Here is a 19,979-nt window from a genome sequence, read left to right on the forward strand (position 1 = left end):
CTATTCGGCCTCCTTTATTACTTTGTTTTACTAAACGAACTAAAATCATCACCCCCTGGAACTTGATGAATACAATGATCTATTTTATTTATAGCGCGCCTATACACAAGTGTTTCAAGGTGCGAAACATGGAATACCAGTCCCACCCAACCTCTACACATTTTCTCTGCCTCAGCCTCAATAAGGTGAGTCTCCTGCAGGAGAACAACAACTTTTAAACTGTGCAAATGTGACAACACTTGCTTTTTCTTAATAAGGCTATTAATACCATTTGCATTCCAAGATGCAAAATTCAGTTTATTTTTGACTAGCGATGAAGTCTACCATGGTTTTTACTCCTCTCTCGTAATAAAACGTCTCCATTTTGACATATTCCAGATTTAGAAACCCCTTCAAACAAAACTAAAGACACTAAATTGTAAACATGCCAGCAAAAAACAAACCGTAAACAAAAAACACAACTCCATTGTGGAGTTGCAACCCTCCTATTGTGAATAAGAATCGCTCCAAGAGCCACGTTCCCTTATCCATTATAATGTCTCTACACAAAATCAAGTTACTCACACTACATCAAAAATGTAGTCTGCATCTCGACCCCACCCCAATTATAATCCACCCTCTTCTGATAATCCAGCCTCCACCTATAAACAGTCAATAAGCATGTATTCTGAACATGCACCTCATTGTCTCTAGCATATTTTGTATATGCTAAACTCGTTTCAAACATACCACGCATATTAATTGTATATACATTTACATGAACTGCTGTCCAATCCGCAATAAATGAAATCTGCTAATCCATATTTATATCTGTTTGCACTTCAAGTTATAGGGGGGCACCCAGTCCTCCATGAGCCAATATCCTAACTAGCCAGCATAACTGTGAAATGCAGTCGATCAAACCCTTCTTATCCTCCGGTTTGCTTTTAAAGAGGCCTTCTAGCAATCTCACTGACCTCTTGGGACCAATCTTCCATCTATAATACTTGATCTCTTTAGATTGCATTTACTTATGCCTCTACAGTACAGTCTCCATTTCCTATTAGTATATTTACTGCGATCTACCTACCAACTCAATTAATATTGATATCCCCAGCGTCTTCAATTAACTCCTTCACTCTTTCCAGATACATTAAACACTTCACACTGTATCCTGTTTTACTAAGGGTTAATTTATCCTGCTCAGCTGCCGCTCTGCACATCAGGATCAGACTATATGATCAAGTAGGAAGCAGGGATTACAATTACCGAGTTTATGTATTCCACCCACTTTGAGATTGCTTCCTCTGCATCTATGGGGATATACTGGGACGGTGCGCTGTTCAGCCAGCGTTGCCTTTTATGGAAATGTGTATGTTTCCGGGTGTGTGGTGGGGCTTTCAAGCCAGGTCGGGTGGTGGGCCCTGGCGCATGCTGGTGATGTATGTGCGTTTGTGGGGGTCAGCGCCGGTCAGCTGGGAGGGTGGTTGATGGGCCTTGTGGGGGTTTTCGTGTGGGTGGCCTGTGGGTGACTTGCAGTATCTTTATAACCTACGGTATGGGGTACTTTATCCCACATATAATTTGACAGCCTACTTCCAAGTAAGGCACAAGACTGTGTAACTTATCTAAAATAAAGATAGAATGCCATGCCAAAGAACACTTTAATATTCACCTTTTTGACATAAAGGTGCCAGGGCTTTTCAGTTTTACTGTATTCGTTTAGCCACTCCATTCCTTTTTTTTACTAACCTTTTACGAGTCTATTCTCGCCTAGGTCACTGTTGGTTCGGGTTTGGCAGTCCCAGAATTAATATTCTAGAATTTAACCTAAGCTACAATTACAGCGATGCCCAGGCAAATATGCCACTAAACATAAGGATTTCCTGACCATTCTCTCCGGCCTTTTTGCATCCACCTCTACATTGTGTATAAATGTGCCATTCCCTAAATGTACCTTAGAAACGCAACCCAATTATCAAAATACTTAAGGACATATCCTCTCTCTTTTGCAGAACTAAGGTCCATCTAACAAGTCGCAAAGATGAGGTTTGGCAGTGCACATACATTCTTCATACAAAAGTTGAATCATTTCAACATTTGCAATTAAGATGCATACTCCTAGCATTACCAGGCTCCAAATAAATGGTAAAAAAAAAGTCCAACAAAACTCTGTTGAAACCTACTTGCACTCACAAAAAGGAATCGCTTAAATTCAAAGATGACGTTAACAGAGTTATTTTGGCATTTCAATGTTATTCTTATTCCAATGTAAACCTCGATATATATATATATATATATATATATATATATATATATATATATATATATATATATATATATATATATATATATATATATATATATATATATATATATATATATATATATATATATTCCACAAATTATTTGTATATAAAGCTAGCAAAAAAGTACCAGTTCTGCGAACTGGTTCTGAACAGACAACACTCATCAATTGTTGAAAATCAATGATCCTGTAGGTTTCTGTTCCGATTTGCTTATGGCTTTATGTGCATTGCACTCTGAAGTGTATGGGGTTGCTGTTGGTACTCTTGTTCAGAAGGGAAGTTCTATAGCCTTTCAATGCTGGACTGCTCATGTGGGCGGGACACTGATATGCAAATGGATATTTCCCATCTGTGAAGGATACAGTGAGCAAAAAGCAGATGGCTGCGAACTCTCACAGTGGTTAATAACCACTGACCAGGTCATGCCGTGTTCTTTCGAGAGCCGGGCGCCTGTTACCTTTTTTGTATTATTGCACTCTGAAGTAACTGCAGTGAGATGGGGTGTGTGTGGCTGGCTGACATACTCCAGAGCAGATGTTGGGGGTGGTGAGTTTTGGTGTGCTGCTGCATACTGGGACGTAGTGTGCTCTCTTCCCCACCTCTTGCCTCACCCTGGCATAGTGTAGTTTGTTGCAGTGCATCACGGTGCAATTGTCCCAGAAACTCTGCATTTTAGCATTGAGGAACGGTCCTTCTATGACCATACTGATGTTGTGCCGATTTAAGGCTACCGTCTCATGTGTGAAGGTGCTGAAATCCTGGAAAAGAGGTGGGGTGTCCAAATGTCATGTAGACAGTAATGTCTGAAGGGTTCTAACAGGTAACTGCAAAATTTGGTGCAGATGTGTGGAATTGTATAAGGAACAACGCTTTGCCAAGCCACAAACCCATACATTTTTCACTTTTATAAATATAGATGTCTTAACAATTTTTAAGCAACTCCTCGTTCTTTGCGATTATAAATACTGTCATTTCAAAAACTCATCAATGTACTGTATTTGACATCTTCTATTTCCATTATCGTCAACATTTTCGATTGTCGGGCAACGTTTGACAGACCTTTTGTATATCCTTTCAGGGTGCTGCCATGTGGTTAGTATCCCGACTTCTGCTCAGTATACAAAAGAGATGGACTACTATAATAGTGTGATTAAGGCATTTCAGCTGCATGTGTGGTAGGATTACCAACTTAAAGTGGTTTTGAATAAGAGTCGTACACCTCTCTCTTTAGGAAATCATAAAGTAAGACTGGTTGTAGGATCTCCTGGAAAAAATACCAAAGGAGGACCCAATAAAGCAGAGTCATGTCCGCATTCTGGAAGGATGTACAATTTGTCAAATATTGCATGTCGATGGAAAAATTCTGAAGATTATAGAAATATATTAAATATTGTACATTAGAGTGGAAATTGCATTATTTATATTCGCAATGGTTGATAATTGCTTAATTTGGTACGTCATTTTTCTAGACAAATAATTCTTGTTTACTCTATTTGTATGTTGTATGACGAATGCACTGAATGAAGCACAAAGTCTTGCTCTTATTTGAAGGGTTTTTATTTAGCGCACACGGTATCTATGGGGTGGTTCTTTACAATTTCAATAGGATTGCAGAACAGGCAGGCAACGGTGGTAACACAAATGATGCACCGGCTGGAAAAGCGATTTGGGAAGTGGTGCTAGGGCCGTCCCTCTCCCTTGCTCTCAATTCCCACCGGTTTCCCCCCCTCCCTAACTCGGGCTTCCGTAACTAGGGTTCGTGGTACCGCTCATGGACACCTACGGTCTGCAGCTTCCTTATACACAAGGTGGATACCCCGAGACGCTGGCTGTCTATCTCCCTCGGGGACTTCCTGCCTAACACTACTAGACCAAAGATGTTCGTTCTAGAGGGTGGTGCATGTATGCATCCTGATTTTATCACCCCTTCCTCTTTAATACTCTACTCCTCCCCCTACTCTCTTCCATCCTACCAACTCCACCTACCTTCTCTTCCCCTCAACTTTTAAATATCAGTACATTTCCTCCCTATCACTCTCTCCTCTTCAATCTACCTTCTCCACACTACTACAAGTCTTCCAGCTCTACTACAACTACTTCCTGTATTATTACCACTATCGCTCTAATTACTATGACCAAGGTCTCTACTACCACTTATCCTCCACTACTGCTCTGCTCTCGCAATACTACACTATGCCCCTCTCTAGTATTGATACGTTTCCTCTTCTAGTACTACTGTTTTATTACTTCTATGACCTCTCTACAACTATCACTTACCACTGCTTCTGCTCTTCTCACTATTTCCAATGCTCTTCTATCCACAAAACTCATGGACTTGGTTCCCTGCTCACTCCTTCGTTATACCCACTCCCACCCCTTCCCACTTTTATAATACACCCTGCTCCTTACACCATTCGCTGCGAAGGCTCACTCTTTCCTAACACTCACTCCCTTTCACACTAATTACTACAGTCGCTACTCTACTACTATCTCCCCACTATTCAATCTTTTTCTCACCTCCTAGGGTCCCCCTCCCCACTTCCTGCACTACAATACATTACACACCACTGGGGTACCATGCTTTCTCTCAGATATCCCACCATCCACCTCTCCAATGCTCCGCTGTCCTTCCTCCACCTGTTCTCTTGGTCTATTTCCAGCTCCACCTGCAACCTCCCCATACAACCCACACTCTGCCTGTGCTGCTGTCTGCTTTTATAGTCCAGGGCTCTGTATGCAGTGACTGTCTCACCTCCACATTGATTGCTGCACTCGGCTTCTTCCCTCACCATCAGTGCCTGCATTTTCTCCAGGAGGGCGGCTACACAGCTGTGTGTCTTAAAAAGAAAAACAAAAAATCTCTACACCTCTCCTCCTTTTCCAGCACGGTTTTACAGGCAGTTTGGTGTTTCTCTGCACTGCTGTAGGCTGAAAGTTTGTTTTTCTGACTGGAGGGTGAGTAGTCTGCTTCTCTGGTGTGTTGAATGCTGCTTGGTGGTGTTGCCTCTTCAATCTCTTGGCATTGCTGTATTTTTCGTGACTTTAGGGTGTTTGATCCAGCCGGGTTTTCCTGACTGCTGTTGCATCGTGGGAGATGCAGTTCTGGAAAGACAAGAGAACTGTGGCGAGCGACGATATCGTTAGGTATTGAGAATATATCAGTGGCATCAGTGTTGTCCCAACTGGCAAGGGGAATATTTTTCGGGTACCAGTGACCCCCCCACACCCCCCCTCACTTCGCATACCTGGGGTAAGGCTTGTTTGAATTATGTTTTATAAAGCCTCCTGCTCCAAGCTGAGATGCGTCACTTCACCCCCAGTCCTCCAGCCCCCCTGCTGCATCCCTCAGTCCCTTTACGTGTAGCATCTATTTCCTTATTTTTCATCCTCTTATCTTCCCATTGCTTTGCTCCATTAGACTAAAGTTTGGATACCCCTGGCGTGGGCACAGAACGCAAATCCCCTGAAATTACTGCCTGGTGATTTGGCACAACATAAGAGCCTACTAAAGTCACATGATGCATCTTCCATTTTATCTTTTATGTATTCAAATTTTAGTTTTGAAACGTGCATCTGTGTGCATTTCTTGGATACAAATACATCTCTGGTAAGGCTACTGAGCAGATCAATGTGAAGCCGAGCCCCATGTAACATGCTGATTAGTGTGTGCGAATCGGATACGGGCACTGATCCGCTTCAATGCTGCTTTCGAATTCATGGATTCTGCTGACCAGATTTCCGCATACTTCATTTTGATGCTGGCCGTTTTTAAGGGTTATCTACTTGCTGTTGTGTTTACATGGTGACTGATGTTTTTTTAATGCGTTTTTCCAGGACAAGACAGTTCAAATAGCAGAAAGATTCAAAGAATGGTCCCCAAGAGCTCCCCCCGAGTTTGTGAGAGATGTTATGGGTAAGTAGGCAATACAATGCAAAAATGCTTCTTTAGTGTTTGTTTGTGCTGCTACAACCTATGAGCATTCTTCAACAGCTCTTCATACTTGCAGGTCTTGGACTGATATAGTGTTTGTGTCCCAAAGGGCAACAAAAGGCCCCCAAAATAGATTTTTGGTTTTCGAGGCCTTGTTGTCGCCATTGGGGACATAAACACGCCATCAGTCGAAGACCCACAAATGCAAATCAATCTCATTGTTGTAAACTAAAGAGTATTTCATTTTAAATCGACCATAGCTTGAGGTACATCTGCAGCCAGCTGCTGGTGCACTTTAAAAACTTGAGCTAATAGTATTTAACGGTTCTTTTCTTCATATCTTTTTCAATTGACATAGTGTAGTCTTGCATCACATGACAAATTCTTTATCGGATGGTTCAGTCATTCTCATTCACCTTATGCATAGAAAAAAACAATTAAAAAGTTGGAAACTAAAGAAAATCTCAGACCCCACCACAGAACTCTTATTTGCACGTTTTCTGATCAGCTACCATAGGTATAGTTTGGAATTCATCAAATGTCCTAAATATACCCACTTATCTTTCAGGAAGTTGGAAAGGGAATGAGGATCTACGCAATGAACTGTTCTTTTCAGGCTGTTCGACTTGGCATACACTAGATCGAACTTTTGCAATTGCAGATGATTCAGGCCCTCTTTGTTATCAGCTCGATCTTCCCCCTTTTCAGGCAGCTTAGCAGTTAGCCTTCACTCTTCCCTGTGTCCACCGCCATCCACCGCTAAAATATGGGTGGTCTGTCCTTTTTCAGGTCTCTTTCTTCTCCACCAAGGCTACGCGCTTTATCACAAACTCAATTTCTCTGATTCAGAGTGTTTCCACGGAGTCGTCGGTTTCATGTATTTTATAACGAATACCTATATATCAAATCTTTTATTCACCCCCAACTCCACAAAAGCCCTGTTTCCCACCCATAAAAACCCACCCCGCCGGTTTCCCCAAAAATATTTAACCCTTTACCCCACCCTAAATACATTCACCATAAAGGTTTTCAAGATAAAAGATTCGATAAATGGGTATTCAATATATAGGATTCGATATAAACGCTGTATACCTGAGTCGTCGATCTACTGATGCAGAAGGAAGGGACTCCACTGCAGCACCCTCAGTTCCATTGGGATCAGTATCCTTTTCTTTCAGGATCCTCATCTGGCCCTCTCTGTAATGGCATATGGCTGCCACAAGGCCACGTTTGTTCAGGCCATTTCTTGCAGAGCTCTCCAGTTGGAGTGACCAGGGCAGTCCATTCTATACTTGAACCTACTGTATCTGTTGTACTTCTAAGTGTGGTTTATAAGCACTGTGCAGAGTTTATTTTCTGCCATAGTTGCCTGAAATCTCGCCCCACTTTTGCGCTTCCCTCTTGCCTGGACTCCTCATTTCTTTCTCTCTCCTTTGTGTCTCATTCTCTTTCTCCCCATGCCTCTTTTTGTCTTCTCCCACTTTTTGTCCCTGCTCTATTTTTATTTTGGTCTGCCTCCTCTTATTTTGTCTTTCTCATTTTGTCTGTCATTCCCCAACATTAGATCTTTTATGGATTCACATGCTGTGAATATTCCCTGCCGTCAGGCTGGGAATCGCCGGTTACCTTGACTTAGTAATTTTCTAATGGAAAAACTTGACAGCTTGAGTGTCCCATATATGTCGCTGTGGGCCCTTTTGGTCCCCACCAATGGGACATCAAGTGTATAGCTCTGCCCCAGCAGCTTCCCCTCAGATTTTAACCGTCTTCCGAGCCGTTTCTCTCCTGAGAGAAAATTACATTTCTTAGACCGTGATCTTTTCTTCACATTTCACCATCTGGAGCAATCAACGTCTTCATACACACGGTTCCAGTTCCAACCATGGAAGCTCCAGGACCGAAGAAGTCCTTATTTAGGCTGTGTGACACTTGCAGCCTAAAAAATGTGTATGAGGGGGACAGACGCACAGAATGGCTTTACTTCCTCTACCCGAACCATTCCGCTGACGGCAGTGACATCTGCAAGGGTTTCTCGCAAAAAACCCTTAAGGACAGGAACCATCGCCTTATCTGCTGGCTCAATGATGGAGCCTATCCAGCATGCAAGGTTGGCTCATGACAGAGTGGGAGAGCAACCACTCCCTCTGACAAGAGGTCACCGTCGAGACAGAGGTCCAGGTCTGAGGAGCCGGTGGCGAAAAAACTAAAGGCAGATGAGGCAAAATCGTCCTTGGGGCACGATAAGGCCAAACACTCTTTCACTGTAAAGAAACCACCAGCTAGTGGTGAAGGGTCCCATACCAGGTCTAAACACTCTTCCAAGGGCCCGTTGACAAAAGCACTGTCGGAAAAATATAGGAAGAAGGGCTCGGACCCATCGTCAAAATCCACGGACCCATCCAGGAGATCTCCTCTCGTGACGGACAAGCACAGAGCCAAATCAGCCACGTAAAACTCCTTGGCGTCGTCATTGAAAAAGAAATGCTACTCGTCGGAATCTCAAAGATCCTCCTCTGCCCATTATCGTCATCGAGACACCTGTCGATGGCCAAATCATCGTCTTGTCTACTCTGACGACAGCACCATCGACAACGGCATCGACGACAGTGACCACTCTGTCAGGGTCTACAGCTAGTCTCTCGTCGGCGACCCCTTCGACGGCCAAAAAGAAATCATCTTGAGTAAATCCAACGTGCCCGTCGACCACCCCTACGACGGGGGTTTTGGAATTACTGACCGGAGGCAATTTATTGTCCCTGAAGGGTGTTTTGAAAACACCACCTGGGGCCACGATACAGCACGAACAGACTCCCCTGGGAATGTCTCCCATAGAGTACCCAGATATCATGCCAGAAGACATTTTGCAGCATGATATTGCATCAGATTTTGAGCCTCCGCCTGAGGAATGTACAGGTGTCTTTGAATCCGATCCTGATGAAGGAACTTCCGATCATCCTCCTATGCAAGACCATCTAGAGAGGAAGACAAACCTCTTTCAGACACCTACTCTGCCATCAACACCTGCTGGAATAGGCAGTATGCATCCACAGTACCCCCTTATAATCCTACAATCCCTGCTTTCCCTGCAGGTGCTTACAACACGATGCCAGGCTTCGCTCCCTCAAGCTCAGCCAATTCAGCCTTACAGAGAAGGGATCAACCCATCCCTGTAGAGACCATGGCATACTCCCTAGTATTCAAACGCCTCCTAGACCTCCACGTACATTGAGTCCACGTAGGAGAGGGCAAGAAGAGGGGGAATTGATTGACACAGACCAAGATACTGGTCCGAGGTATAGAAGTTACACCGCCTCCTCGTCTCCACGCAGAGCCGACACATGGGACACAGATCCTGACCAAGACGCGCAGGGTAGTGCGGCTTAATCTTTGCTTCCAGATGACATTGGGGCGTTTCCCTCTATGATGTCTAAGGCATGCCAGGAGTTTGTCTGATTCCAGATGAGGCAATGAAAGATTGTTTCCTCTTAAACACATGGGTAAATGCAGGAAGGCAGGGTTTCCATTCCCATTCTGTATCACGTTTGGCAGAGGGCCTCCGTACTATGAAGCGTCTTTTTACAGAGCCGGCGGTTAAAGGTAGGCTGGAGAAGATGTTTAAGGCTCCAGACACAACACCGAAATGCCTCAACTCGCAACCTGCTCCAGAGTCGGTTGTTTCAGCGGCAGCATGCCGCAAGGCTCGAACGCAGCATAAGTGCGCCACTCTGCCAGACATAAAAAAAACGGAAAATGGATGCCTTTGGAAAAAAGGTTCTCAACATTGGGGCAACAACGGTTAAACCAGCAAATGCCCTGGCAATAGTTGCTCGATATGATTGAGAGATGTGGCAGCGTCTGGCTCCTATATTGGAACACTTGCCAGAACAGCAGAGAAAAGAGTCCATGATGCTGGTGCGTGAAGGGGAGGAAGCCTTGAATCGCAGCATCATCGATGTAGACCTTGCTGAAACGGGGTTTAAGCAGATTGGCAATGGGGTAGTCCTTAGACGGCAAGCATAGCTACTTTGCGCTATTTTTCATCAGGAAGTACAACACAGTCATTCATATGCCATGTGAAGAAGAAAATCTATCCAGGACAAAATTAATATGGCCCTTGAAGCCATGAAGGCTGACTCGGACACGGCTAGGTCTCCTTCAGTCCTTCAGGCCAGACTGTCCTTAAGCTCCTTTCAATGCGCCTCGGGTAATTCAAGATTCTCAGCCTCTAGAGACAAGAACTACGGTAGACCCGAATGCTATTCTCATTACAAGCGGAATTACCAATCCTCCCAGCGCAACAGAGTCTGCCATCAAGGGCAACGAAAGTGCGGATCTGCCACCTCCCAGGGAGGTAGACAAAATAAGGAACAACAATGACTGCCTCCGGGGCAGACAGGTGGGGATGAAATGTGGCGTTATACCTCGACGAGTGGCAAACAATAACGAAGGACAGGTGGGTGCTAGATGCAATACAGTACGGCCACTTGTTGGAGTTCAAGCGCACACAAATCCTGATACCTCCCATAAAGGTATCTCACCTGCACCAACAGCTCTTACAGCACGAGATATGTCAAATGCTAAGAAAATGAGCCATCGAAAGAGTTCCTACTTCAGCAAGCGGAAAGAGAGTATACTCCAGGTACTTTGTCAAAAAAAACAAGATGGGAATTGGCGCCCTATTCTGGATCTACAAAGACTAAACAAGAACATTAAAAAGCAGAAACTCAAAATGGTAATGCTCCAGGAGGACATAAAAGCTGTTCAGCTCCAGGAATACCTTAGATCTCAAGTATGCGTATTTCCACGTGCCAATACATCCAAGTCACCGAAAGTACCTCATATTTGTTGGTGAAAGCCATTGTCATTTTCGGGTACTGCCATTCGACCTGAAATCGACACCCCAGAAAATTCACAAAGCATCTGGCACCGGTAGCAGCCTTCTGCCGAAAACAGGGCCACCACGTCTACCTGTACTTGGACGATTGGCTGGTTCGAGGTTCAACGTATCAACAAGCCTTATCTTCTCTCAATCAAACAGAAATGCTGCTCCAACAATTGAGCTTTACAATAAATTATACATAATCCTGCACAGTTCCCTGAAGGAGTTTGGTTTTCCTGGGTGCTCAATTCCTTATAGGGCAGAGTCTGGTCAGACCCTTTTTGGAAAGGATCAAGAAATTGATAACGCTAGCGAACTCATTCACGCCAAACAAGCTAGTCGTGGTCTGCGCATACATGGCTCTCCTTGGGACCATGACCTATTGCATTTCTCTTATTCCCCACAGCCAGCTGCACATGTGGCCAGTGCAAACATTTCTGGCTACTAGATGGTCCCAAACCCCTGGTGTTTCTGGTCAGACAAAGCAACCATCTCTTGGGCTCTGTCAAACACACTGAAATGGTGGACATACCCCTGCAACATCACAAAGGGAATTCCCCTTAATGGAGCCAAATTACCATCTTACCATTGTGACTGATGCCTTCCAGGCGGGATGGGGCGCTCATTTGGACAAGCACCAAGTCCAAAGGCCTATGGACCCCCGAGGAAGCCATCCTCCACATCAATGTGCTTGAATTGCGGGCAGTGCATTGGGCTCTAAAATACTTTCTCCCTCTCATCGCGAATCTAGTGGTTCACATACTCATGGACGACACAACCACAATGTTTTATCTACGGAAGCAAGGTGGAACGTGATCAAACACCCTGTCCCAGGAAACACAGACCATCTGGCATTGGTCTACCCGGCACAACATCCTACTTCAGATCTTCTACTTGCCGGGGATGCAGAACAAGCGAGCAGACGCCCTCAGCCAGGATTCCTCGCAGACACACGAGTGGCAACTGCACAACATCCAAAGCCAAGATTTTCTCAAGGTGGGGTCATCCCCCGCTAGACATGTTCACCAGTCCCGACAACAAGCAGTTCCAGAAGTTTTCCAGTAGGATTCTGCATCCCGAATCTCATGGCAACGCATTTTTGTTCCCTTGGCACGGTGTATTCCCTTACACGTTTCCTCTCATCAGGAAAACGATACAGATGATACACGAAGGTTGTTGCAGAATAATCCAGGTATCCGTACTGGCCCAGGCAGACCTGGTTCTCCGACTTCCCCCGCGCAACTCCCCCCCCCCCCCCCCTTCCAGCACTATCTGAAATGTTGTCAGGCCTAGTACGATAATCGCTTGTTTTGTTCCTCCCCTCCCTTTCTGCACCCCTCTCCCTCACCTTTTGTTTTCTCCGGCTCTACCAGAAATGTCGTCAGGCCTATTACGGTAGTCGCCTGTCTGTTTCCATTTCCTTCCCACTCTCCCCCTCCCTTCCTTATCTATATCATAGCTCTTGCATTATCTGAAACGTCGTCAGGCCGAGTACGATACTTAATTTCACATCCTTACTGTTCATGGCCTATAAAAATGTCATTGTATTTTCCCTTGTTCCCTCCCTTGCCTTGAAGTGCTTTGAAACAGTTTATTTATATAGCGCCTATACACAATCATATCATAACCGGATGATCTTTCATCACGACCCAGGCTCTCTCATGTTAACAGCGTGGCTCCTGACCACTCTGAATTCAGTCATTTGAATATCCCTCAAGACTGTCTGTGCATTCTAGCAGCAGCTAGAGCTCCTTCTACCAACATTTCCTATAGGTGAAAATGGAAAAGATTCTGTGCATGGTGTGCACACCAGCCTAACCTGCAGCCACTAGCTAGAACACCTCATCAGATCCTTCCTTGTTTGCTAAAGTTAGCTACAGAAGGTCTAGCGATTGCTTCCATCAAAGTGCACTTATCAGCTATCTCTAGTTTTACACAGAAAAGATCTTCCCCTCTCTACAGTGACAGGCTAATCAGACGCTTCTTAAAAGGGCTTTTTAGTAACTTTCCGCCAAAGAAAAGGATTCCACCTGTATGGAGCCTGAACCTGGTCCTGGCAGGATTATGAATAATGCCACTTCGCCAACGGATAAGGCCCTGCACTCTCTGGACGTGAAAAGGGCATTGAAATATTATTTGGATCGCACAAAATCTTTCAGAACGACTAACCAGCTGTTTGTCGCCTTTGGTCCATCTAACAAGGGACAAGCCATATCAAAACGGGGCATTTCAAGATGGGTTTCATCTACAATCTCCTTCTGCCAATCTAAGGCCAATAGGCCGTTGCAAACGACACCCAGAGCGCCCTCCACTAGAGCCACGGCTGCCTTGGCTCTCTGTTCTGGATTACCCGTTTGAGACATTTGCCAAGCAGCAACATGAGCAGTGCCCCACTCATTTACCAGGCACTACTGCTTACATCAGCAACACACTGAGAATATACAGATGGGGCGAGCAGTCCTTTTAAAGGCTGTTCTTGTAAGGAAACTCTGCAGTGTCCTCCGGGGTTGTTTCCTTTCTCTACTTGGGTATGTAGTCTTCTGCATTAATGCAGAGAATTTTAAAGTATCTAATTGGTGTATGCCTGGTTTATCACCTCCTAACATGTATACTGCTACAAAATCTATTCACAGCATGTGAATCCATGAAAGATCCAATGCTGGAGAAGATAGTAGTTTCTTACCTGCACCTCCATTTCCCCCAGCGTTGGTATCCTTCATGGATTCACATGCGCCCTCCACCCTACCCCCTACAGGCAAACCTCCTATTCAGAGGGATATCCTCCAGCTGCAGTGTTTACAATCTGAGGGGAAGCTGCTGGGAGGAGCTATACACTCGACGTCCTTTTGGTGGTACCAAAAGGACCCACAATGACATTGCTGGGACACTCAAGGTGTCAATGTTTTTCCATAGGAAAATTACTAAGTCAAGGTAACTGGGGATTCCAAGCCTGACTGGGAATATTCACTGCATTTGAATCCATGAAAGATACCAAGGCTGGAGAAATGGAGTTTCTTGGTTTATAAAAGGTTTATTCGACGTCAGTCGCCCGCATGTGAATATACAATTAAAATGCATCCAATAAAATTCTGCTGAATCCATCAAATACAGGAGAGCATCAATTAACAAATAAAGAAAAAAAGCATAATCTTTATAAACTACAGATACACTACAGAACAAATATAAACACTAGCTACTAATTACAATATAGAGTGGATTTAATGACTTCCTACACAAAGTGTTACAAGAATAGATGACTAAATAATCTGTCTCTTCCTCACCACCCAAGATCGATGGATGAACTTGGCTGTGAAATAGACACTATCAAGCAATGTTCCCTCTAATTATTTTTTCCTAAGTGCGGAAATTATTAGCATTTGTGCGCACATGACTTTCCATGTGCGCAACTGAATAACGATGTAAGCCACTTTGTGAGCATGCGTAGTTAGTGAGATACCATCTCCATAGTGTGGAAGGCAATTTCCCCTTCCCAACCACCGCACTGGTTTACAAATCAGTGCAGAAGGAGCATCTTTTTTCCAAACATATAGGCTATAAAAAAAATTAATTTCCATGTGATTTTAAGGAGAGCTCATCGACCAATCCAAGACTTCAAGATATTCCGTAGTACCTACCAAAAGTACTCCAGCGCAGAGAGAAACACATGCATACACAAACAAAGCTCTGCATGCTCAGCAGAAACAATAGAATTAGCTGTTGCTATTTGTTTGTTAACACTAGTCAGAAACAATACAGAACGTATTTAATGCCATTGGGAAAAAGTCCTGTTTATTACAAAAAACAAGTATTGCTAACCAATGATGTAGCTGTAAAATAAATCAGATATGCGATTTTTGTAAATGGAATAACCAACTGAAAGCAATGTGTCAGAAAACATGGCAATAGGAGTTCATGTGACACTTTCATATAGTAATTCCAGGAGAAAATGCGCTCATCATTTGTGTAAGGACGATAAATGCATCAAAATATCTGCTCCACAGAAAATGGTCAGAATTCTTGGGCCTCTGCTTACTATCCACATTATGTTCTGTGAGTTGTGACAACACTTACTCAGAACCAGCCTTACAGCTATGCACCACCCATTTTACTCCCTGAAAAAAGGGCAATGTGCCCAACAAAACCAGGAAACCATGAACATATAGGAACTTATCCCCTGCTTCTTCCCACAAAAGATCCACTGATCTTTTCGAATCTGCGACCAGCAGAGCAGTGACGTTGGGAGGAACATGCATGTTAGTACCTAGCGGGGCCGGGGCTTAGTCCTCCCAGCCAATGAGAAGGTTTAGAATGGGGGCTTTACCACAAAATCCATTCGAAATATATAGTTTGTGTATAAAGATAATTTCTCAGTGACGAGAAGAACTTGAGGAATCCGACCAGCTAGAAAGAGGGTTGAAATCTGAGGGAAAGCTGCTGGGGCAGAGCTATACACTCAACATCCTATTGGTGGGACCAAAAGCAACCACAACAACGTTGATGGGACCCTATAGGTGTCAAAGTTTTTCCATAGGAAAAGTACTAAATTAAAGTAACCGGGCATTCCCAGCCTGACAACAGAATATTCCAGAATGTGTTTCTATGAGAGATCAAATGCTGGAGAACATTCTTTGGACACTTCAAGAAGCAGCAGGAGGGAGCCATTCTCCTGAAGAAGGAACTTTCTGTTAGTTTATCCTTTAGTTATAGTTTGAGGGATAGAGTGGGATTTGATGCAGGATGGTGGAACTTTGATTTGGCAAATATTTTGACAATTTCTTTAGTTTTAGTTCGAGGCAGGGAACCCCCTCTTAGAGATGGCGACAGATCATTTCTTTTGTATTCAATAAATACAATTGTATAACCAAAACCATGCCACATTTGTGTCAGCTTCCTTCTTCGACACATTTACACTACTCAAAATCCTTGGAGGGAAAAATATTTGAGTTTTATAATGCGTTAACTAGCAAGGGGGTTGTGTTTCAAAGTGCGTGTGTGACATATGTGCAAAGAATAGGAAACATGGAATGAGGCTACACATCCTAGTAGCCTGCTTATTTACAGTCATTATCCAATATTTGAGCTGATACTTGGGTTACATAGTGTGGGTAATGCTTTAATTCTAGTGCTTGAACATCATTCATATTATAAGTGACATAAAAGAAGACTTGTATCTAAGTCTGGTAACCTTTTGCTGAGCTAAGGTAGGCAGAGTCCAGGTTGTCTGGTAATATCTGCATGTGGCCTGGGGCAGAGTTTGCGTCATTCGGTATAAGTGTAGTAGAGTCAAGTATATGAGTCATTGGGGGGAGGGAAGATATTTGGTTAATGTGTGCATGCATATCTTAGTTATATGTTCTGTTCATGGAGCCACTGTTTCATATTCGTTTTTAACCTAAGTTGTGGGTGTATTCTATTTTTAGATTTTTAAGATCACGCTTGCATAGTAGGGCAATATAAATAGGCTTCACCAGAATATCAGTATAATTTAGCTTTATTTTGAGAGAATGCAAATGTTAGGTACTTGTTGTGGCTTGTGACTTATTAAATCTTTTAGAATAGGTGGGAATTGTCTGTGTGCGCTGCTAAAATTCTTCTGAGCGGCACCCAGAATGAAGCTGGGCAAGCACACATGTGCACAGCTTAGAGGGAAAATTGCTATCAAGAGCCATTGACTCACAAACGGGGCAAATGTTTGCAACTTTGAACATAGGTGTGATATTTTGCTCTCGATACTGTAGCTGTTGCAAAGTAACAAAAAAAATGCATGAATGTTTCCTCGCTAGAGTTAGACTGGGCAAAAATTGAAATATTTGCGCTTCCCCAGACAGAAGTAAATTTCTGCACTTTCAATGTGCCCGTTTGGAACTCCAGGAAAGGCGACCGAGTAAATTATGGTGTTGGGTTGTCCAGGTAAGATTCGTACCCAGGTACTTGTTTGACCTGAAAGTATATCAGGCCTGTGCTCAGTAAATGACGAGAGCACTCTAGCCTTCTCCTGGACAACTCCTTTTGCTGCTTAAGCCTGTGTCACCTGGCCATTGATGAAGGATCAAGCCACAAACGTTGCAGGTTTACAGCTAATAGCCATTTATTACGTGAGCTACCCATAAACGTGAGCAGCCTCCCTCGGAGGGAAGGACACGGGACAACACCTCCCTGTACTTCCCTAGTTAGTGGGTGCTCCAGATTCTCACCCAATACAAGATGGTTCTGAAAAGAGCAATATCATATATGGGGTGGACTCCACAGATGTGGAGTGAAGGACTTGGCAAACTTTTTGGGAGTCTCGATAATGATTTTAGGAACTTATTCTCAACAATCGCCAAAGATAGACAATTTGAGTAGCCCCAAATTTCCGCACCATAGAGAGCAGAGGGTAGTGCCTGCAAATTATAAATATCGAGAGCACGGGACCGGGATCTACATCTGTGATTTGCTGAGAACGTTTGTACACCCTCACTGTTTTTCTCAAGGGATGCACATGATTTATTACGCTGACCCCGCCATGTCCCATTTTCATGTGCTCTGGTTCCTAAGTAATCACAATACTGTACCTGCTCAAGTTTGCGTCCATCAACCTCCACAATCGGCCTAAGCGATCTAAATTTTGGCTGAAAGCGCATGGCCTTCATTTTACTCTTATTGAGCTCGAATCCCAGTTGGTTGCCTTTGTTAATAAAACGATTTAAGGTGTATCTAAGCTCTACAGGAGAGGTAGCTAATGCTGCATCCTCTGCAAAAAGTAAACCTGGGGAGTATATTATTGGCCAGTCTTGGTGGATCAAGGCAGTTCCCAGTGAGTTCCGTGATAACTTAATTTCTATAGAGATTAACGAGAAGCGGGGCAAGGACACAGCTTACCTCACTCCTCTTTCAACCTCTAATTCGACCGTTGCTTCTCTACCGAGGCCCCATCGCACAACTGCTTTATTATCGGAATATAATTGACAGATATAGCTAGTAGATGGCTTGGGATATCCCCCCAACCCCTTTGGACTTGCCACAAAAGGGGCACTGTCGAAGGTGGTCTTCACATCGAGGAAGACTGTGTAAACTCTAACCTTCTATGTAACAGTGTAGGTCTGGAGAATCGAAAATAAACAAACTCTGGTCGATTGTGCTCATTCCTGATCTAAATCTAGTTTTGAGATGGCTAATAACCGCTTTGACATCGACCCACTGTTGAAGATGAATCAGTACCGTTTTAGCAAAAATCTTTCCTACCGCATCAGTAAGGAAATTGGGTGGTAGTTTTCTGTGGACTCCCTCACCTTTCTTTCTCGATTTCTTGCTTGCTTTCTTTCCCTTTCTTTGTTTCTCCTTCTTTCTCTCTGAAGGCAAGGGCTGACTTGTCAATTTCGTGTTTCACAGAGCTACCCCAGCTATTGCTGAGAGCAGTGCAACCCAACACAAAACAAATATATCTTGAATTAGGAGGAAGGTGCTGCTTTATCATGGTTAAAAAGGAATTAAAAAAAAATGAATGATAATGCAGTGATTGAGGTGGGAGCCCAGCCAGGTATCTGGAAACATACGTTGTGATTATATGTGCCATGCAGAACTATTGCCATCAAAGTAGGAGGCGTAATGTCCGTTGAGGTGGCTGTAGAAAAACGCTGCACTTTTAACAGATCTTTTAAGGGGCCATTGGATCTAGTTTAACATAACATGGTTAATGAGTGTAAAAGTCCAATATGAGCGGGGCAATGGCAAAAGGAATAAGGTTTGGCTTCTGGAGGAAAATGTGACAAAAAGAATGGCATACCCTCTTGTTGATTATGAGAGAAATATTGCATGAATATCTATTACCATTGCACACCCACCCCACTTCCCGGCCACACTTGTTAGTCAGTGCTCACCTTACACACTAGTTCTTTCCTTTCTTGCCCTTGTTCTGTGATTTAGTATTGTTGGCCAAGCAACCATGACAAAGCACCTAGAAGAAGCAGAAAGTTGCTGGCCTTTTGTGAATGCAGACCAGAGGGTCCTCTCAAAGGCAGGGCTTGGTTCATAGGTCACACTTGGCCAAGTCGAGCTGGAAAGACTGCAGAACAATGCAGGAGGGGAGTTGTCTGGTGTACAATAGGGTTTGTGGGGGGCATGGTCTGCAGTACAATTGAAGCGGACAGTAGTTTTCACGACCTGCTCTTGTGCTCTTAAATTTCTCCTGAAAATTGCAATGAGATCCTGTCGTTGGCATCATGGACTATTATCAGCAGGCTTTACTGTGGGAAACGAGTGCTGAGTTTCATTCTGCAAGAAAATGTCCTATGGAACAGAGTGAGGGAGCAGACACTAAGATGAGAGTGGTCTCTCACCGAGAAGTCCCTCTGCCATGCACACAACCTTAATGCTCTGTCCCGGCAAACAGTGTAATGTGGCTTCGAGTGGGGACTCCCAAGTCTTAAAATAAGCAAGGTCGCATAGCAATTTGCTATGCAATTATGCAGGTTTTCTAATTTGATACTTGTGTAGCAAAACTAGCTATTTAAGTTACCCTGTTCAATGAAAATACAGCTCACCCTACGTTCCTCTATTGCTCTACACCCTCTTATTTCTGTTCACTGCGAGTTCAAATGGGCTAATGGAGAGCGAGTGCAGCAGTAACCCTCTCCTCCAATCTTAAGCGGCAAAGGCCTGTGTGGGAGTGCTAGGTACGATTTTTCTTTTTCAAATGATTAACTAAACTTAATTGGGATGATACTTTTACTAAGCTAACTATATCCTGTTTGGCAAGGACCAGGATGTGTTTTTAAAGGACGGTCCCGTGATTTAATTCCTAAAAATGTAAGTTGTTACAGAATGCATAATTACAGTATTGCTACTGTAAAACACTTTTGTCTCCAAGCTTTACAGTACAATTTAGGTTAGTGCATCTAAA

At 43.7% G+C, this 19,979-nt stretch overlaps 1 protein-coding gene across 1 annotated transcript in view; it reads left to right on the forward strand.

The window, feature by feature from the left end:
• The window catches only part of PRKRIP1 (PRKR interacting protein 1), a 134,962-nt gene that overhangs the window by 34,886 nt on the left and 80,097 nt on the right, over nucleotides 1-19,979 (forward strand). Inside the window, exon 2 of the mRNA XM_069614959.1 lies at nucleotides 6,123-6,201. Within this exon, the coding sequence (XP_069471060.1) occupies nucleotides 6,123-6,201 (79 nt within the window). The remainder of the gene's footprint in view (nucleotides 1-6,122; nucleotides 6,202-19,979) is intronic.

This window comes from Ambystoma mexicanum, chromosome 9 (assembly GCF_040938575.1).
Source record: "Ambystoma mexicanum isolate Mex_15411 chromosome 9, UKY_AmexF1_1, whole genome shotgun sequence".
Lineage (NCBI taxonomy): Eukaryota > Metazoa > Chordata > Amphibia > Caudata > Ambystomatidae > Ambystoma > Ambystoma mexicanum.